This window comes from Glossina fuscipes, unplaced genomic scaffold (assembly GCF_014805625.2).
Source record: "Glossina fuscipes isolate IAEA_lab_2018 unplaced genomic scaffold, Yale_Gfus_2 1, whole genome shotgun sequence".
NCBI lineage: Eukaryota > Metazoa > Arthropoda > Insecta > Diptera > Glossinidae > Glossina > Glossina fuscipes.
The window spans coordinates 24,734,699-24,750,631 of record NW_023998415.1 but is presented as its reverse complement, the minus strand read 5'-3'; the positions used below and the strand labels follow the sequence as shown (position 1 = coordinate 24,750,631).

Genomic DNA, 15,933 nt, shown 5'->3' with positions numbered 1-15,933 from the left:
TTTTAAAATTTTCTCTACGTAATTAAGTTGTATTGTTTTCATTATATATATATATATATATATATATATATATATATGCAGATGCATTATTGTGTTATGTGTGGTGTTAACAACAAACGTAAGATATATAAATTTTCTAAAGACTTTAAGCAATATAATGAACACACTACATATATGTATATATAACTCTTAAAATTATTTAATTTTAAAATTCGAAATTTTCATGTGTTCTCTTCTCTGTGCCATCGTTGGATACCCGTGATTGCTAGCTATTACTTAATTCATTTATTTATTTATCTATTTTTCTTTTGTATTTAAGAAAAGATCTTTTTCTTGGCAACTATCGGTTTTTTCGCTAATATTGTTGAATTGTTGTTATTCTTATTTCATTTTTGTTGTATTAATTTTGAAGGGAAAAAGATTACAATACAATATTTATTACGCCCACTAACGACATATATTAATGCATTCGTTTTGTCTTTTCGTTTGTAATTTGCAAAGAAACTATTTATTGGCTTCTGAGATCTTGAAATGGATTGGAGACATGCCACAGGCATTCTAAGTCAATGATCAGAAATATACTTTTCAAATTGAGCATGACTTGTCAACGTTCATGTTCGCCTAAAGACAATTTTGAATAGAACTATTAAAAAATATTTGAGTAAATATACAAAGCGGAAATGATCGAAATCGTTTTATTGAGATCTTTGTTGTAGTTTAATAGAAAAATGCATTGAAGTTGTTTGCAGTTTTTGCAGATAGAAGAAGATATTCTCTGAAACAAAATTCAATTCCTTATCGTATTACCGCGCAGCACAAGTTCATGGTCTGTCTACCTAGAGAGTTCTAGAGATCATCAATTATAGAAAATTGAACTATAATAGTATGTAGATTCAGGTTCAGGTATATATTGCTGCCGCAGTTCGCACGACAACGATTTTCCTATGTTTCATTCACTTGCTGCATGTTCGCGATTCGGTGTAAGTCGATTAATATTTTTCTGGTAGAAATTTACGTACAAGTGTGTAAGTCTTTGTAGACAGTCTGAGCAACCTTCAAATTTTTGTTTAATTTTCTTCTGTTTTTTTTTTTTTTTTTTTTTAAACAAAATAAAAATATTTAAATTTGAATATTTCAGTTATGCAATACAAGTTTACTCGAGTTGGAATGGATGGATGGATACATTCTTGGCATTGCAACGTCTACGCTGGGGTTAAATTGATCTCAGCGCCCGCCCGCATTATCCATTTTGATAATTATTTTAATTAATTTATGAATCTGAAAATTATATATAGAGAAGTGTGTATCATAGATACTTTATAGAAAGCTAGAAACCAAGTCTTAACTCGAGTTTGATGCGCATTTGAAACCTGAAATCAGACATAGCCTGAAAACTGAGTAAGCGACGATTGTAAGGCACATTTACACACATAAAATGTTTTATGTTTTGTGCAATTTGTTGCACATGTCATGTTCATGATGAATTCGTGCATGCACGCTATTCTTTTGTTGTTGTTACGCTTAATAATAAATGCATAACATATACTTGATCGGAGTTGGAAACTTAGTGCTTATACATGTCAGTCTATATTTTTCAAAATTGAACATTTGTCATATATATTAAATTCTTGGACGACGCAGCAAAGAATAGGAGAAAAAGTGATAACTTCCGTCGACAATTTCCAAATACAAGGTTGAAGTACGATTTGATTAAATTTTTACAAAAATCTTCAGAAAATTATCGACAATTAGTATTAGCTTAAGGTACTCTTGTGCCTGCTTCTAGCTTAAGCGTTTTAGGAATTACCCTCTAAAGAAGGCTTCATTTTCTATTCGTTTCGTTTAAATTCTTGTGATCTTCTTAAAGTTTGCTCTGAGGAAGTCAAAAGTCGTCTCTGATCTGAAAGTCAAGCAACGCATAGCTAAAGGAAAGGAGCTAAAGGAGAAGAGGAAAATTTAAATAATACTACATTCTTAGACCATAATAAGATCATTTAAAGCTAGAAGTTGAGAAAAGTGGAGAGGGGGTCCTGAATTTAGAAGCTAGATAATAACTGTAATAAGTTCGTGGCGTACATTTTCGAATTTGAAAGAATCGCACATATCTCGCAGAAGAATCAAGCTATTTAGAATGGAATGGAAAAAAAAAGTCTATCTTCATCTCAAATAGTTCTCACTTATGTTGCTACGTAAGTACTTAAAAAATATAATCCTTTGGGTTTTCCTTCATTTTTCGTTCGCTTTCGAAATGCTTAGCGCTTTAATTATCTCAAACTCTTTTTAAGCGGTAGAAAATATTACAGTGATATTCTAATGTGTTGCCGTCGATGACGGTAAAAAGTGTTGGTGGCGGCGTTGATCGTTGATTTGTTTTACCTAAATGCCATTTAATAGGAGTAGTAATGAAAATTTGGCAACAATTCAATTGTGTATAAATTTAGCTGACTTTTGTTGATAAAACACATACACATATACGCATAAAGAGACACACATCGACAATGACTACCGTCAACAAATTAAAGGGGGGTTTTATGTTTCATTAGCTTTCGCTTATTTGTTCTTCTCTTTTTGATTTTTTTTTTTTTTTTTTTTTTCGTATTGTTTTTGCTTTTTCTTTGATGCACCTTCAATTGGTTATTAACTTTTGTAACCTAACCTATAGATAGAAAGCATAATATGATTTTCGAAATCAATTTGACTATGTGAAAAGAATGCACTCTACATTTGTAACGAATATTGAGAAATCGTCTTCGTTGCCTGTAAAGCAAACTTAATGCGAGGAAAGCGTCGATAGTGGTTATACCTTTTTCCTTATTTCATTTAAACTGTTTATCTGAACCTATTATTTCACGGTTTTCTTTCTAAAAAGAAAAAAAAAACAAACAAACAAACATAAGTTGATTATTAAATATTCGTTCGCTTTGCTTCTTTTGATTTCTTCTTATTCATTGAACATCTTCAAGCGCTTATGTAAGAATCTTACAAGAAAAAAAGAAAAAAATCTAAAATAAAATAAATTTAATTTCATTAACCTAAAAAAAAGGAACAAACAAATCAATGCACACACACACACACACATATATATATATATATATATATATATATATATATACATACATACATACGTACATACATACATGTGAGAACCTAAAAATATATCTGCAATCAAAAGACAAACCAGTAGAAATATTTTATTTTTAAACGGGGAAATTTTGCTGACTAATCAAAGTAATAAGAGATAATCTGTATTGAATTAGCGTAAGCTATCTGTTAGTATTCTTCTGTTTTCCATTTATTGTGATTTATTGCCACCACACCAAAGCATTGCATATTGCAAGACTTGAGGCAAGAAGCATGATTAAATTAAAAGAAGGAGGAATAGGGGAAAAAGTTTAGCATAACATCCAATTGCAATAATTTTTATTAAAGATGTTTATTAAAAACAAAATAAACATTTACGAGTAAATGAATCAATAAAAGGTAGAAAACCCGATGAAATGGAACCTTATTAAATAGCCAATAGTCAATGTGATAAGTTTTCCTATCAAATTTGCAGAGGCACTACAGATACATTTGCCACACCACCAGCACCCTCCCCCGCAGCCTTTCTCCCTCTCCACCCGCCAAACTGGAGTGTTTAAATGGCTACTTTAAGCGATATGTATTTTGTAAGATATCTGCTTGGTCTGTCTTTGCTATGTCGTCTTCTGGTTCCTTAGCTTCTTTTTTAAAGCGATTTATCGATAAACCTGCTCGAAACCTATATAAGCGAAGTATGAGCTTCCAAAGATGGCTAAAACAACTTCGAGTTATACGCTATTGGAATTTGAAAGCTGTCTGATTTGTCAGCAGATCAAATCTGTACTTTCAAACTTCAACTTCAATCTCCATATAGAAATTCTAAAATGCAAATTTCCATTTGAATGTCACAGACGACAAAGGCGAATCAATCGAGTTTGAACTTTGTTCAATTAATTATTAAGTAATATATATGTATGTAGTTTGTAACATATGTTACGCAGGTATGCAGCTTAAAAATTCCTAAAGACCCGATTCAACGTCACTCTCATCGAGAGGCAAAGCATAGGATAAGTCAAGGAAAAATCACCTACGGATTATTTCTTCTATAAACAAAGACAAAGAAGAGATTGTTGAGTTTCGTTACGCGTAACATTATTATAAATTATAAAAAAAATGTAGAGTAAATGCGAAAGTATTGTTCATTCTCTTGTTATCTTATATAGATTGTGAAATTTTTTTTTTTTTTTTTTTTTTTTGTAATCATTTCCGAATAAAAGAATTTTTGGAAAAAATGTTTGGGAAAATCATTTTTTCAAAGAATTTTCTGAACATTATTTCTTTCTTGTTCTTTTTCTTTTCTTTTTTTTTTTTTATTTTCTTAATAAAATTTTTTATAAACATTATCTATAAGCTTTTAATACGTTTTTAAAAAATTTTAATAATGAAAAAAGAAGAGAAAGAAATATTTTTTTCAAAAATTCTTTACGGAAATGCCTTAAATAATTGAAATCAAGTAAACAATTATTGTATTAGTTTTAAAAATTAAAAAAAAAAAAAAATAAAGGCGATAAGCGAATTTTCGTTCTTCTACCTCAAGCAAATTAATAATGAGTTATTTGTTATTTGTTAACGATTCTACAATTAAATCGTTTATACTTAATATTATTCAAGGGGACAAAGGTTTGCTATTTCTGGCTAATGACAAAATTTGACCCCCACCTCCTTTCCAAATTGAGCCTTATTCAATGAATTTGGCAAAACTGTGAAGGAAAAAAGTGAATTTTTTTTTTTTTTTTTTGGCGAAAATTATTATTAAATTTTTCATTTTTTTTTTTTTGTTTTTGATAAATGAAGAGTTGAACAAGTGTCGTTGTTATTTATGTTTGTGTTCCTTATGTGTTGGTCGTGTTGTTCATGATTATGTCATTTTGGGATAGTTTCAGGTAATTTTGTGGATAGTTTAACACACGATATTCTCATCCGTTCGCTTAGATAAATTTTTGTTACATTTTTGGCAACATACGGTAAAAAACGTTGGCACCTACTTCTAGGTATGAGCAAAAACTAATGCATACGAGTCACAGCCCAACCACTGTTTTTTTTTTTTTTTGTTTTTTTGTTTTTCTTTTCCAACCGTCTACTAGAAGTGAACCCGTAACCCTGCAATTTTCTGACTTTATATATTTATATTTTGTTTTTGGTTTTTGGTTTTTTTTTTTTTTTTTTTTTTTTTTGTTTCTATTGCCAATAGATATAACTGTAATCCTTTAATTTAGGATGATTACGCATAACCTTACGACATATCCAACATTTATCAACAGTATCGCACCTGGAATCGGCATAGAATTCAACGGTTTTCTGATTCAACGAGGACAATTGTCGTTTGACGTTGTGCAGGGAGGAGGATACGCGATGATCGAGATTATCGACCAAACGATCGTCCATTAATTCGATATGCAAAGTATGGGTGGAGACGCGGCCACCTTCAGGAGAAACCGAACGTAAACGCGAAGCCGCACGGCTTGAACGTATCATAGCTTGGGACATATATTCCTCCTCTTCCCGTTTCGAATTTTTTATATTACGCTCAGATTCGGAAAGGAGCGCCTGGGCAATGGCGGTGGCCGATTTACCGCGTATTTGACGTTTAAATTCTTTGGTCATTTCTCCAGATTCCAGTTCCATTTTTTTAATGCGAAATAATAGCTTAGTAATGTCTTGTTGAATTTGATCCTCTAATTCTCTTTGACGGCGGCGACGACGTTCGCGTTGTCTTTCTACAACCGTATCCGGGGCAATATGTTTGGTAACACGCGCTGCGTCAACAAGCTTTTGCACACTGAATGGCGAACGTTTTTTAACGCGAAAATCTAATAAAATCTCATCGGCCCTAGCTGCCGCCGCACGCGATAGTCTAAGTAAATCGTCAGTTTTGTACTGGCGAATGACATTCGAGGGTCGATATTGCTTGAGGCCACGTTCGCTGGTCCACGGCAAATGTGGCGGTACTACCTGCAAACGTTGGGCCTTTGCATCTAAGTAGTCGAGCATGGGCTGATAGAAATTCATAGTGTAGCCATAGTTGTCATCATAGGTTGATTGTAGCATGTGGCGTACGCGAGGCGATCGTGTACAATAGGTAAGCGCCATCTTTGTATTAGTATTGTTTAAGCAATATATATATATATATATATGCTAAGGTATAATAGGTAGATAGGGTGAATATTATTATATGTATATATATTTGTATATATAGATGTGTATGTGTGTATGTGCGTGCGTATGAGTTTCTCTATATATGCTAATACAATTCAATACAATTTCGTTTGCTTAAAAGCTACAAGAAACAAAAAAAGTAGAGAGAAAAGAAATAAAAAAAACACTCGTGTCTTTTTGCTACAATTGTCGTTTGTGTCGTGGTTTAGCTGCAGCAATTGAAGACCAATATATGCTTTTATAAAGGGGCAGCTGATTTTTTGATTATTGTTGTTGCGATTCTATTCTTCAGCATTTAGGCAAGCACTTGGGGTCTGCTACCACGATTGTTGTCGTCTGTGGCGGATCAATATTGTTGGCAGTATGCGGTTATTTTTCTTTTCCTATCTGTTTTTTCTCGTTTTTTCACTTTTCTTGCAAATAATGATCTATAAAAAGAATTCATCATGATGATCAGCATCATTCGCATCACTGTCATTCTAATCGTCATCATTCATTTACACACACGTTGAGCCAAGCATTGGTCAATGTTTGTTTAATGGACTTAATTAGAAGGTAAAGAGCATTTTTTTTTTTTTTTTTTTTTTTTTTTTGTGAATTGCAAGATTCAAACCATTTAAAAATTCCAATCATAATTTATCGTCCGTCTAGTTTAGTTTATATTTATTTATGTGAAAGTGAATTTTTCGTTTTTTTTTTTTTTCTTTTAAATAAACATTGACTCGTATGCTTGGCTTTTCTGATCTCTTCTGGTCATGTGACACTAACCTGGAATTTCAATGAAGTTTCCAGTTAAGTTTGTTGATTTTCTTTATTAAGCGCGTTATGCTGACGGTGGCGTTGTGTAATCGCTAAATTAATTCCTTCTCCCTATTTCATATAGCTTTTCTTCCAGTTTTTCAAGTACTGAAGATCTTTGAAAAAAATTCTTCCCGAATATGTATGTATATATCTGTGGTTTATTTATTTATTTTTTTTATCCTTTTTTTTTTTTTTTTGTCTGAAGCGTTCTCATTCAAAACAATTTCAAAAAATTCAAGTTGTTATACTTCCTGCTGCAGTAACAATATCAAAAAGACTGGCAATCGTTTCATCATTTTTAACGTTGGTTTTTCTTTTTCGCTTATTTTTTGAATTCGTTCAATAAAAAAATAAAAAAAAATAAAAATAAAAAAAATAATTGCCAATAAAACTTGTAGGAGAAAAACGTGATAAGCACTGACCGCACGATAAGGAAGTGATGGTTGAAAATTGACGATTTGTCCTTGAAATTTTTATACATGCGATATATGCGAACGTGAATGCTCTTTATATTTATCTTCCCAGCGATCGCTTATCAGACAACTCTCGCATTACTTTCATTATAACAGCCTAACGATGCTTCCCTTATGGCAAATGCTCATTTTGTTCACGTTCGCAACAATGGATGCCTTATACCCCTTACTAGAGAATCCTGTTTATGAACGCGTTTTGCATTGGCCTTTTTGTTTAAGTTTAGGTCGTCACATTTATTTGTCGACTGTTCAATTCAGTTCACTTAAGCAACGTTTGCCGGCTATTAAAACGTAGTCTCGATAAGCGAATAATTGCAAGTTTTGTGAAAAAATTCTCTTAGGCGCATGTTTACCAACGTATCAAAACGTCGACGTCTTAAGAAGACATAAAGTTTACAATAAGAGACGTGAATACTGCAGCGGCACTCGGCAACTCGCCGTCGCCCAGGATTGCATAGATTGTGTACGTTTGAGAGACAACGAAACAAAGCAATCCAGGGAAGAAATTGCTTTACTGAAAACGAAGCTCGGGAATGGGCTGTTTTTAAACGGGAAAATTTAAACAGTTCACTCGAAGATATAATCTTTGATCGCTTCTGTTCGGCAAAGAGTTATTGTAAAGTTGTTATTAAAAACTATTTAGGCCATCTTAACTTCATTGACAAGAACTAATATTTGTGCTACGTATGTCATACAAACGTACATAGTAGTTCATAGCAAATGATATTAATGGGGAATAAAGTGACAAGCGGTTGAGACGCAGCAGCAACTGTAGCTTGTAAGGTAGCTAAGCCAGTATTAGAGGAAATCGTTTCTCTTCAAAGACTTACTTACTTACTATAAAAGAGGTAAATAATCGTAATTCGTAGACCGTTTGGATGTTGCCAATGGCTAAGATGATGATTTTCATAAGTGAAGATTGATTTATTCTCTGATTCTAACCGAAACTATCATATCACTAAACCAGATCTATGTGCAGTCTAAAGTGCAAATATAGGATATTGAAAAATCTGTAAATACTCCCCATTCTATGACAGGGATGGCAAACAGATTGACAAACAAGCGCATTCTGATCGATCGCGAAAAATAGAAAACAATTTCATTACCGATGCAATTCTAAAATAAAAATATTTACGCATATTCGCTTGCAATCGCATCCTCTAACTCTGCCTGCCTTTGTTTTTTTGTTGGTTTTGTTTTTGCACTCGCCGAACCCATCCATCCGTTTCGCAAAGATTTAATATCTCTCTTAAAATCAAAAAAAAAAAAAAAAGAAAAAAAAAGTCAATCATTAAAGTTTTGTCACAATTTATCTTGGATGCAAACCACACAAGTTAGCTAAGTGTCAGTATAAATAAATGCTCTTGCATTGTTGTTCGTTATGTTCTTTTCATTGTGACGCGGCAATGATGTTGCTTTTTCCCTAATCAAATCAATCGTTTATTGTGTTTAAGTGCCAATAAGTAATGCAATGAACTTTTACTTCCAATATTTAAACTATTTTTAATGTTTTTTCTCTTTTCTTAATTTTTGTATTTCATCATCACTTGATACGTTTACAGATTTGAATTTTCTTCTTCTTTTCTTCTTCTTTTTTTTTTTTTTGAAATAACTTTTGAATACGTGACAAAGATTTAATAAATGTTTTAGACAAGGTGCGGAAGGGAGAGTCTTGAAAAGGATCTCAAGATTTTGTTTTTTTTTTTTCTTTAATAAATTTCCAAATTGATTGACGTTTTCGAAAACTCAAATATGTGAAAAGTTCCTACTTACCGAATACATTCAATTTCTTCGTCCTTCTCGGTAAGACGACGTTCGGCATCATGACGATACTGATTAAAGTCGGCAGATACACGTTGAGCACGTTGCTCCTCGGCCTTGCGACCCTGTAAAATCAAGTAAAATTTTATTTGAAAATATAATCTTGAAAAAATAAAAAAATTATCCATTACTTACAGCCTCAGCCTCCTTGTAGGCGGCAGTCAATTCTTCGCGTTCATTTTCCAAACGACGCAATTCTAATTCCATTTCATGCAAACGACGATTCATTTCGTTAAGTGCAGCCTTAGCGTCATGTAGATCATCTAAACAGAAATTGAAAATTTAATTGTTATTATTGTTGTTGTTGTTGTTTTTTTTGTTCGCAATTGATAATTTACCTCCCATTTTTTTGTTCTCTCGCGCCAATTGATTGTTGGCATCCTTAACCTTCTCCAATTCATGAATGGCACGTTGCAAGTCAGCCTGTTTGTTCTTCAAATCGCGTTGACTGTTCTCGAATAGAATTATGGTCTCATCTAGGCGCGTCTTAAGCTCGATATTATGCTTCTCCAAGATAGTTACAGATTTTTGCAATTCGCGGCAACTATTGTTCGATTTCTCCAAGTCAATGATCAATACTTCTACTTCGCTTTGTAAGCGAGTCTTTTGTTTCTCCAAATTGTTAATTTTAACAATTAAAACTTCAACGTGTTCTTCCAGTTCGGTGATGCGCACCTGATATTTACGACGGATTTCCTCGCACTCCTCAGCACGGGCAGCCGCTTCGGCAAGATATTTATTTTGCCAAGAAGTGGCATCGGCATTGGCCTTGACTAACTGACGTTCCAAGTCAATACGGGCTTCCGACTCTTCTTCGAGTTGAATGCGAATCGATTCTAATTCGCTCTCAACTTGATGAAGCGAAGATTCCAACATCGAACGACGACGGTCTTCATCTTCCAAACGGCGACGAGCATCTTCCAATTGGGAGATGACCTGGCTCTTGGAAAATGAGACAGTGTCCAATTGCGATTTGAGATCTTGGACGTCCTTGATCAGTTCAATGTTTTCTTGCGAAAGCCGAGTCTTGTGCGAGGTAATATCAATAACGGTACGATTTAGCTCTTCAATCTTAATATTCAATTCAGTTATTGTAATTTCCAATCTTTCAATAGTTTTACTAGACATCAATTTCTCTTTATTATATGATTCGATTTGACTGAGCAACTCGTAAATTTCAGCCTGGAATTTCGATTTCTCTTTTTCGGCTCTATGATCAAAATAAAATTCAATATTAGAGAGAGAGAGAGAGAGAGAGAGAGAGAGAGAAGAGAACATGAATATAATGAATAAATAAAAAAATAAAATATCGCTAAAAGAAAGCCAATAGTTGAAGTTGAAAAAGCATATAAACAAAAATGGTGAATACTTAGCGTTTAGTAAGCGTTATACTTAATAAAGCTTCTGACTTTTCAGGGACGGTCCACTGGAAAGGTGCTGCTGAAAGTTACTTAAGATTTTGTTTTTTTGATTAAAAATTTTTTCATATATGCAGGAATGAAAATAACATATGTGATGATAATTATTAACGCTCATAAAGAATGCTCAAATAAATCTAGCACCAATCTAGCGACAACATTTTATTAAAATCGCAAAGGAAATAAAACTAAAAGTCTTTTGCAAATTAAATGCACCAAACAATGTTCGATAAACTTCAAGTTGCAAATGGCGTATATTGTCAAGTCGCGTTGACACACTGTGCATAACAGTAATGATTGACAAACTTTAGTGATTAAAGCAACTGAAGAAAACCATTTCCTTAGCTTATCAATAGTGCTTATTAGTAATCGGAGAAATTTACTGCCACTACTAATGTCAATTAAGAGAAATCGGCGTAATTAACTAATTATCTAGTGGACGTTTTTCGTATCTAAAACAATGTTTTTATTTAGAATAGATTGTTTTCCGCTTGCAAAGCTTTCAAATAATAATCTCATGATTTATTTTGTAAGACAATAAAGCTGGCATACGAGATTGAAAGTAGCATGAGGAAGACTGAACAAGAAACTAGCATTAAGCTGATAGAATAACAAATAATCACATGATATAAAAATTAAAAAGTTGCCGACATTTTCTTAACTCATTCATATTTGCTATGACTTTTTTTTTTCCTTTTTTTGTTTTTTTTGAAAACGGTGCCATAAAAGCTGGGAAAGACAAATAACATTTTAATAAATGGTCATAAGATTTGTAAAAAGAATGCTAGAGTTATTAAGCATTTCAGTCGGAAAACAAACTTATCGCAAGACCAGAGATAAACAGAAGGAGTAAGGTAGTTAAGTTAAATTTAATTTAATACGTAATGATCAGCATTATTTATATATCCTACACCAATTGTGAGAGAGGGATATATTAGATTTGTGCGGATGCATGCAACGCCCAGAATGACTTGAGATAAATTCATCTTTTGCAGGCATATATAGGTAATTTTTGACATATTTTGACATTGGCATGTTTTGACCCAAGGACCAAGGACTACCTTTTCAAAAAGTCATCACATGAATACCTGTGGGTGGTGTAAAGTATTTAATAATAGTTTCAAATGCTTGGAATTGTTACATACATATATTATGGAAATTTTTTTTACCTAAAATATAATCTGATCTACTGGTATGGCTTGAAAGGAAAGACAACAAACAAGTAATTACTAGGAAATGGATCGAAGACTTTTCCTTAGCTACTGGTATAATCGAATCCGTTTTTATGCTTAAAGTGTCTAAAATTTGCTGGAGACACGAAGGCTATAGCTTTTGTATTCTCTTAACCGATCGGCATGCACACATGGCTTAATACATTCAGTATAAGTATAAAATGTATCCAAAAATGCAAAGAGCTGGAACTCTTTCCCTCTTCTATCTTAAAATCAGCGAATGAAGTCGAAACTGTTATTTGTTGCATTGCCTAAAGCTATAGAGTTAATATGGATTCGGTTAAGATGATGTATGTCCGCAACGCGTGAGTGCAAATAGTCCTTGTAGCAATAAAATCGAGACTCTAAAAAGGATCATGGACAAGAATTGACGAGTGCGAAGATCGCTCGCTCATAACCTCAATACATATCCGTAAACGATTTTCAAGCATTTCGCTTCTGCAATTTATCCATGCTTCGTTACAATTTTATGTATCCACCCATAGATTTGATATGTTAATTTATATTTGAGAGAATAGTTGGGTTTTTTGCTTTTTAAGTAAAGTAATTTGAAAAAGAATCAATCAATTATCTAACTTCTTTTCGCTGTCAATTAATCGCATGCAATTATCCATGAGAAATTCATTATTATATATGTACTCAAATGATAGTGAGTGCAAAAATGAAAATAAGTTGACAACGGCAATTATGTGAAAATTAAGCGAAAGAGCTTTAACTGAGCCGAATAGAGCATAATGATGCGTAGGTGTTTTTAAGTGCAATTAAAAATGATTTTCCACACATAATACATGCAATCCACATATATACACACATCAAACACAACCGCGTAGCGTATATTTTGAAAATAAAATGTGCTCTCATACATTAACATATATTATATTTATTAGACTGAATTCATTCAACGGTGAGCAAATGTGCGTGTAAAATTCCTACGTGGAGAAAAAGCTAACATATCGAATTTCCATAAAGGTGAGCTTTAGCCAAAAAGAGAGGTAGATAACAGCAATAATAAATTATTAAAAGAAGAAACAAAAACAACAACAACAAAAAAAATATATTTGTTTTTCACGACATATTTGGGACTTGAGAAGAAGCAAGAATGCATAAATACACGCGTTAAGAGATGACAGATAAAAAAAGATTAAAAATTATATGTGGATAGCAAAGTACTCAGAACCGTAAAAATTTCAATTTTTTTTTTAGTTTTTTTTTTTTGAATTATTTAATTTACTTGTTGTTTTTTTTTTTTTTTATTTTTTTTTTATTTGTTTTGTTTGAAACTAAAAATATACAATTAATTCTCATATAGCCTGCGTTAGCAACATCGGCAATTTGAAGCTTTTGCGTGAGTGTCGAAAGCTTTTAAAGATGTTTCGAAAACTCAAAATTGTTCAAAATTGTTTGTTGTTTTTATTTTGAATATTTGGGCGGCGTAGGAATTTTTATTAGTAACGTAAAAATATTATACTGTTTGAAGGCTAAAATGCGCACACCCAAGATCATAGCGAGTTATTTCGTTTATTATCTGGTTTTCTACGCCCCCGGGGGGGTATTTATTAAATATTTACAAACGCACATCGCATTTGTTATATATGGACAAAAAAATAGGTGCGAGGTGTATTTTTCAGTTGCAAAAGGTAGCCTCCAGAAAGGCTATACAACATTTTTACGTTTAACAAAACTGGTCAATACCACGCAAACTAGGTCCTACAGTAGAAAGGTGAAAGCGTTTTAGGTGTGCTTTAGTAGCTTTTTTTCAGTTGGACAGTTGCGATAAGTAAAGTCTTTTACAAAGGTAAAGGGATTCACTATGAACTAATTTTTATAACAATGTTACATTGACCGAATATATCACAGTAGTGAAGAAAAAGAACGGCCGGTCATATAGCTTCGTCACGAAATCGTTGCACTCCCTAACAAGGTGGAGCAATAATCGCATGTTAATTCTAGCAAAGCGGAATTCTTTCAAGCTCGGAAATTTTCTTTGCTTAGAACAGGCAATTTGGAGAAGAGGAAACGGTTTGCTTTAGATCATAGAAATTGGTGCAGACCAGAAGAAGAACAAAACAATGAAGAAATATACATTGAAGCGATGAACCACAGCTAAATTTGCTGAAAATACTGGGAGAAGAAATGCAGTTCGGCCAAAAGAAAAAAAAATCCAAATTATATCTGCTAAAAAAACAGTGAACCGTGACGGAGGAAATCTTATGGTATGAGGCTGCTGTTCGTCTGATGCATGATAAACACTATGAATAGACTTATGTATAAAAACTTATTTGACCAGAAACTGTAATGTTACTGCATGTCCAAGAAAAAAAAGCCATTCCTATGACAATTTCAGGAGGATAATGATCTGAAAAATTCATCCAATTTGGTGGTAGCTCGGATGTCACTGAATCGCCAAATCGCTTTCACGGGGTCAATCCTATTGAGAATGTAAAGTGTCATGCGTCCTCTTGCAATAAAAAAGTATTATGGAAAAATATTCACAAAGTATGATATAATATCGCAGTAGAGACCTGCGATAATTAATTCCATTCATGTCTGCCAAAATTGAAGGTGCAATTAAAAACAATGGTCGTGATGCCGTTTATCGATTTGATTGTCTGAATTGATTTCAATAAAAATGATTACCTTTGACTCCAATATTTTGCGTTATTTTCAAGTTTTTGTATGTACGCCTATTTTATTGTTCACCTGGGAACATGCGATATTTTTGAAATGATGTTCTTTTAAGTAAGGAATGGTTCGAAAATTAGCTAAACTGATTCATAAGTGTTTGGTATTTGGATATACATGTTTATATAAGTTGGTTAAAACAATAAAAATCTGCCATATTGACAGATTGGTCGATAAGAATAAGACTTCTGAGAGAAAAATACCTTTAGTGGAGTTATTCCTTTTTCACGAAATTACCCAAAATGTGTTTTCAAAACAAAAATAAATTAAAGGAAAAAGAAAACTCTTTTTTGATGCTTGTTTACGATATTTACAATGAATGACCTTGAATTTTTTACGTCTTTTTTTGTTTTTTTTCTTTTTACATTAGTTCTTATGAAGTAAATGTGCATGGCTTGAGGGTTAACGCGCAGCATTGCGTTTGAGTTTACTGCTTTTTCTGAGCAAATCTTACCTAGACTTCGATTTTGTTAGGATTTCAACTTGTTCTTGAAAATCGGATATAATTTCGTTATGCTTCTTCTTAAGCAACATGGCAGTTTCTTCGGATTCCAAGTGAACATCTTCCAACATTTTACGTAATTTTATCAATTCAGCGTCACGTTTACGATTAGCCTCAAACTTTTTTTTGTGATTCAATACAACGAAGAGGAAAAGGGAGAGAGAGAGAGACAGAGAGAGAAATTTCAGTAATATTTTAAAAATCTTTTAATATTAATTTATTTTTTTGATTTTTTCAACTTACTTGATGTTCAGCACCACCTTCAGCCTCCTCAAGACGTTCAGACATCTGAATGACTTGGACACTGAGATCGGCTTTCTCGCGTTCGATCTTTAGAAAAGAAAAATTCCAAAAGTTTTATTTATGTATTTATTTTTTTAAATTATATAAATGAAGTTATATATAAAAGAAAATTTGCAAAAGTCGGAGTCGATGGAAAATTGTAATGATAATTGGAAATGCATTATATTTATTATAAGTTCGACAGGCATAGGCATTGTAAATCCGATAAGTTACTCTATTTGTTGATAATACATTAACGTAATCATGACTTATATATACTATATACATATATATATTGTGTTTATCAAGAATATCAAGTATTGAATATTAAGTGAAAAATGAAATTTCTGTCCGCATTTTAAGAAAGTAATCATCCTTTCGATATGGATGGAGAGAAAACGAAGCAAAGATGAAGGTTTTGAAAAAAATTTTTCACAATTTTTTACTGGTGTCACTCCGACCGATCAAGCAGTATTGACGGTAAA

The 15,933-nt window shown here is 32.6% G+C and overlaps 1 protein-coding gene across 2 annotated transcripts in view; it reads right to left on the bottom strand.

The window, feature by feature from the left end:
- LOC119631968 (paramyosin, long form) overlaps positions 1-15,933 on the bottom strand; it is a 31,256-nt gene that overhangs the window by 4,438 nt on the left and 10,885 nt on the right. Inside the window, exons 3-7 of one of the 2 annotated variants that reach the window (XM_038024616.1) lie at positions 15,410-15,496; positions 15,119-15,285; positions 9,671-10,542; positions 9,468-9,595; positions 9,285-9,397 (exon numbers count right to left, since the gene is read on the bottom strand). In XM_038024616.1, the coding sequence (XP_037880544.1) occupies positions 9,285-9,397; positions 9,468-9,595; positions 9,671-10,542; positions 15,119-15,285; positions 15,410-15,496 (1,367 nt within the window). Of the gene's footprint in view, positions 1-5,350; positions 6,666-7,005; positions 7,204-9,284; positions 9,398-9,467; positions 9,596-9,670; positions 10,543-15,118; positions 15,286-15,409; positions 15,497-15,933 lie in introns of those variants that run through there. The other variant, XM_038024617.1, reaches the window with a different exon arrangement.